General features: G+C 39.1%; 1 protein-coding gene across 3 annotated transcripts in view; it reads left to right on the top strand.

Moving 5' to 3' along the window:
• The window catches only part of TAFA2 (TAFA chemokine like family member 2), a 211,567-nt gene that overhangs the window by 152,342 nt on the left and 53,225 nt on the right, over positions 1-6,000 (top strand). For all 3 annotated transcript variants that reach the window (XM_080390787.1, XM_080390786.1, XM_080390785.1), the window contains exon 2: positions 1,107-1,213. In XM_080390787.1, coding sequence (XP_080246913.1) covers positions 1,108-1,213 — 106 coding nt within the window. In that variant the 5' untranslated portion in view covers position 1,107. The remainder of the gene's footprint in view (positions 1-1,106; positions 1,214-6,000) is intronic.

The following is a 6,000-nucleotide window of genomic DNA, read 5'->3' as shown; positions in this document are numbered from 1 at the left end:
ATAAAGGGAGACAAATGTGCAACCGTACTGAAGTGATGCAGTTTTTTCTACTCAGAAAGGCACCGTACTTCCAGGCACTACAAAATAGCAGTAATTTTGTTCAAGTGATCAAATTTGCAGCTTTTCTAGTATAAGTGATTTGAAATAGGCATCATCGTCCTATTGACCTATCAGCAGAAACACGACCATCGTGCAGAGCTGTTTCTTAGCCAGCTATCTAGGCCTCTTCTACAGAGAATGAAAAGTGAGAGAAGGTTTCATTATTATACCTCTTGCTACTCTCTGCACAACTGTAATCCTTAAGCAGTAGAGCCTACATTCCTCAACTTGTCTTTTTGGCAGGTGGAGGGGTATTTTGTCTTTGGAGGTGGTTGCTGAGAAATGTGTTACCTTGTGCTTGAACCACCACGGTGCCTTGCTGTCACAGTGAAAACATCACTGAGCAAGATGAGGGTAGCTGTATGCAATTTCCTTTGGTGCAGTAAATCAAATCTTTTCATTACCCGAAGATAGACAGGAAAGATACTAGTGAATCTGCCCTGTTTGAGTCCATGTTTCCAAAGCATTCATGCCCTCCTAAGAGCATTTCCCTGTTGGTACATGTGCTGGAGGTCTATTCAAATCAATTACCACCTTATGACTCATGGGCGCAATCCAAAAAGAGTTGCAATCCCAAAAGTTAAAAACTCCACTATACAGTCAGATAGAACCACACTGACCATGACTGACCCCAGACACACTAGTGGAACTGCTCTGTTCATCAAAACCTGCTGAACAGCTGCGTGGATTCATCCTTCTTGCCAGCTTTGGAAGCTGCTGTGGTTATGAGCGCTGCTTGTGTGCCTTGAGAGAAATGTGGTAAGTGGAGGTGTTCAGTTCTCCTGGTACTGGCCAGGGTGGAGAAATGCTGCTGAACCAGGGAGGGAGGTTATACTGATATTCTATATGATGTACCTCATGCACAGCTAAGCAGAATTTAAGACTTAAGAGTTGTCAGTCAGACACTTACAAAAACATCCTGAATTCTCCTTAAATTAAGTTGAAAAATGTTTTTTAAAGAAGTCTTAATATATAAAACACTTAATTTTGTGTATTTTTGTTTTCAGGATGAATAAGAGATACTTACAGAAGGCAACAAAAGGAAAACTGCTAATAATAATATTTGTTGTAACGCTGTGGGGGAAATTAGCATCTGGAGCAAATCATCATAAAGGTGAGAAATTCTGCTCTGTTCTACTACGCTGTCATATCTGTGGCCTCTGTCAACAAATTCAGGAGTGTCCAGTCTATGCAACCTTTTTCCTTATGCATATTTGTGTCTCCTGGTATTGGTCCACTAATCAGTACCAAAGATGGAGAGTTTTAAATGGATAGACTTTCATTAATTTTGTGAGAATTTTTCAGTCACGTTTTCAGCATTCTCTGATTTTAGGTAATTTTGTAATTATGGTATTATAATATTTGCAATTATGGTACTATAAAAAAGATGTTAAAGTAAAAAAAAAATCAAATAATAAATACTGCTTAGTTATCATATAGCAGGTGTGCTACAAATGAATTCCTGTAAGGAACCTTAGAAAGAAACAATTTTTAGTAACACATATGCTGCTAGTGTGTGCAGTTGCCTGTCAAGGCTAACTTCATGGGTAATGTGTGCTGAATGTGACTGTTTCATCACCAAAAAAAAGACTGTTTCTTCACAGTGTTGTTTGTCTTCTGTGCTTCATTCCTAACCCTGGACCAGTTATAGCTTGTGACAATGTTAAATCTGTTTCCTCTTGGTCATTCCAGCCCTTAAAATGTATACACACCAGCAGAAGCTGTGATGGTTTATTAAAGCTTGTAGAAAGGTTTTTTATCGTGTGTGTGTTTCTGTAAACCCCTAATGCAAGGAACAAGCTCTCTAGATTCATGTATTAATACCTTCTTATAGGCTAACGTAACTTAAAATGTGATCTGCAGTATAATATGATTTTGAAGTCCATGTCTCATCTACATATGGTCTGTGTTGGCTGTTTATCCACTTATTTAAGATCAGAATAAACTCTTAACAACTTGGGTAAAGTAATGGTGAGAGATGAACATTACTGAGAGCTAAGGAGTTAAATACTGGGGAAGGATTCCAAGAACACCCCTCAGTTCATCGATGTTCGTGTACATTTTATAACTTCTCCTCTGATAGGATTTCATGAGCAGGTATTTTATATATCTAGCTGCTAGATATTTTTCTGCTGTATGAAGATATCTTGCTTCAAAATACCTCACTGATTAGGACTTCAGGATGCAGAAACACTTTCTGCAAAGTCTTTCGTGAGTTGCGATTTGGCTGCAGAAAAAACAGATTCTGATGTGGTCCTGCAGGCCACCAAAGACGGATATCGTGCCAGGCAGGAATCATGCTGACACTCTTTGCTCTGCCTTTGTTCCCACTCTGAACCAGAATATGGACTTGTGCTGTGGCTTGCCAGTTTAGTTGTCTATTGGAGAAGAGCCAAGATATTCTAGCCTAGATTCATAATTCTTTTGTCTTTGATTATCTTTCTTTAAAAATCAGAAAGCTCATCTCCAGACCATTTTGATTCCATCCACAAGGGCTGGTCAAGCTGTGTTTGCCTCAATCGAATTCCAACTTTGTAAAAGTATGCTTGTACTCTTTTTGAAAAACTGATGGGTAAAAACCTGTCACTAAGTATTCCACAGAAACAAATTATAATTCTAAGCACTATTTGGGGAATCAGTGGTTCATAACTGAAAATCAAACAATCCTCCACCAATTTTAACTTTCCAGGTATATTCATGAAAAGGAAACCCCAGCAGAGCTATACCATTAATTATCTGGACAGTACCTGGCATTTGAGCCCCAGCCTTAGAGCAGAAATAACTTGAGAAATAATGAATTTGATGGTTTTAGATAAAAGAAATATGCACACGAGTCCCCCTGCAAAATCAGATTATCAACTGTAGGGATTATTTTTTACATTCCTGCAAGTTAACAAAAAGCTTTAATTTTTCTTTTCTTTAATTTGTCACTTTTCATGCCTTTAGCTAAATATATGAAGAGGTCTTGCAGGGAACAACAATAATAATAAGGTGAATTGAGCATTTAATTTCGAAAAGCAGCTATTTTACCTTTAGATTATTTTGGAAAGAAATAATATTCAGAAGGATTTTGGCTTGTGGATTTAGTAGGTCTGCAGATCAGGTGCCCTCACTGTATATGGGGGATTATTTTACAAAGCACAAATCAGAGTTATGCAGCTCAACTACCATTGATTTCCAAGATACTCGGAGTTTAATTTCTCATTGTATCACAGAAAATCTTCCCCCTGCTCTAATAGCAGAAACTGAGCTAAGATACATGCAAGGAGAATTTGACACTTCACCTTTGCATGGAGTTTCCAAACACTGAGAAATGTGTGAGTTTCTTCAGTGATAATTATCCCTAGCATCATTAATCTTAATTTATAGAAGTCCTTACTAATATATTGACATGAAAATCCCTAATGACTTTGAAGGAGCCCCTACAATTTCAAGAATCGATAACCTACATTTAAAAAAAATCTTTACTTTTGTATTGACTTAGTCATATTATGCGTCAGTTGCACCAACTCTTAAACCCACCTCTTTTTCAGAGGGCTATTGTAAAAGAAAAGAAAAAAAGAAGGAAAGATCATCAATTTGTGAAAAATTGTTTAATGAGCATTCTTCTCTCCAGACAGGCTTCCATGGGGTTATAAACAGCTGACTCTGACAAGCCGTCTCTAGGCTCATTGTGCTTGTTTTGGGGATACGGCACAAATGAGAAATCCCAAGTCAGCAGCAAGAAAACCAGAGGTGGAGGCAGGGCATGGGGAAGCAGGCTCTGAGGTCCGGTTGAGCAGCCACCAGGGATACAAACTGAAATTTCACATTACAGCTTTTCAGTGTCAGGTGTATGGGCACCAGGTCTGTCCTTCTTTCTCTTGAGAAGACTGGTTTAGAAGACACTTTTGCTCCATTTATCTTCAATGATTGTTAAGGTTTCATCAGTCCAGACAAAAAGTCCAAGAGCTAAAAGAGGCAGGCACTCACACTGTTTAAAACAACACACAAAGCTCACTTTTTTGCTGCACACAGGATTGAGTTCTCCTGTGTAGTTCCTGGGTATGCACATACTTACATTCCATTTAGCCTGTCTTCTGGAAAGAAACAGCAACTCTGCTTTTTCATTTCACTTGGGACCCTGATACTATGGTGATGTGTGCTGTACCTGAGCACAGGCACCTGTGAATCGGCCCGCAGAACCAGATACCTTTATGCTGCAGTAGCTATGTGTGAGAAGACGAGAGTGGCGTTATCAGTCTGCAAAAGGATGTTGTCAAGGTTATAAGTCTAAAAACTGATATACCTTTAGGGTGGCTGATAGAAATCCATAAGGGTATTTTATTATATGACCGATCCTGATCCTCCTACTTATTGTTCGCACTTGGAAAACAAATAAACCTATGCAAACATACAGTGTTCACTGACAGATACGGCAGGCAGGCATCAGTTCAGCATCACTGCCTGTTTGCTATTTCTGTCACAAGCAACATGAATTGATTGTGTGACCACTGTATCACGGCCCATGTTTAAGGTTTTAAGTGTTGAACTACTCCTTTTGGGAAAGAAATACACTGACAGCCCCTTACAAGTACTCCTCTGTAGATAGCAGGCTACTGTGAGACACATTTTGCCATTAAAAAAAACCTCTTTCCAAATTTGGGTTTCTGTGAGCTTTTTGCAATTACTAAGTTCTTTTTTACATTGACAATGCAATAAGATAATCTAAATAAATTAAGGGTGCTTTTGAATCTGAGCATAGTTTAACATTCCTCAAAATACAAAACAATAAACTTTATATTAATTTTAAATCCTTGGACAAAATAAAAAGTTGTTTAAAAATATGGGTAATCATGAAAGCTTGCTTGCCAGAAGGAATTTGTTATGGAACCATAAACCACTCCATGTAGATAAACAAAGTAATTGAGTATTTTGGGACTTACTAGATGAAAAGGCATGATAGTTTATTTTAATTTTAAAAATTTCACGCAGAAGCTGAACTTTTTCATTGATGCCTATCATATAGTTAAAACAAACTAAACCCTTTATTGTTTGTAATGAGGAACTGCTGCGCCTACTTGTCTGTCAATTTGCACTACTGAGGGCACATCTTGCTATTCACAAGGAGAAAATGAATCTTGGTTTCTCCTGGCAGCGGAGTAGCAGCTCTGAAGCCCAGATGAGTGGAGGAGCCGCTGAGCCTCTAAAGCTGCTAGTTAGATCACCCTTCCCAGATGAGTCTGCCTTTCTCAACTGCCTTGCTGGGGCAGCAGCACTGCTGGCACCCACGCTGTGATGTGGATGTAGCCTGTGCTATGCATGTGCCTGGAGTTTGGGAATGGGTACGACTATGAGAAGCAAGAAACCCAGTGGCAGCAGTGGCATGCTTTCAGGTGGAGCTGATGTGTTTATATCCATGGCTGGACTTCTGATAGTGGTCATCCTCTTCCCGGTTCACCAGGTCTCTTTCCTTTTGTTTTGTGAAAAGAGTACAAATAAAACGTGCAGAACAGTCCTGGAAAGCCTAAGGAACAGTCTGGAGATTTTAACTCTTTGTGAAACAGTTAGAAATGCAGCTTAATTGTAATCATTGTCCACAGGTATCTTATTTTCTTTGTATATCTCATTGTTCCTGTTTGCTCTGGAAGATCTTTAAGTCTTAGGTCAAGATTTGTCGTGTTTTCTATCAGGAAAATGAACCAAAAGATGGCAAGCCCTGAACAGGGCTCCGTATAGTTTAACACGCGTCCCACGTATCTTTGAGAATGTGAACTATTTTTAGGGGAAGAAATCTCATTGTAATGAACAAATTTAATCAAGTGTGATACTGTAGGCCAGTATGGGCAGTAGCGTGCCCGGTTCAGGAGAGTGAGTCTGTGGCCCTGGCAGACAGACAGGGTGGTACAAGTTTGTTCTTTT

This window comes from Falco punctatus, assembly GCF_963210335.1.
Source record: "Falco punctatus genome assembly, chromosome: 6".
In the NCBI taxonomy this organism is placed as follows: Eukaryota; Metazoa; Chordata; class Aves; order Falconiformes; family Falconidae; genus Falco; species Falco punctatus.
This window is presented reverse-complemented; position numbering and strand designations above follow the sequence as displayed.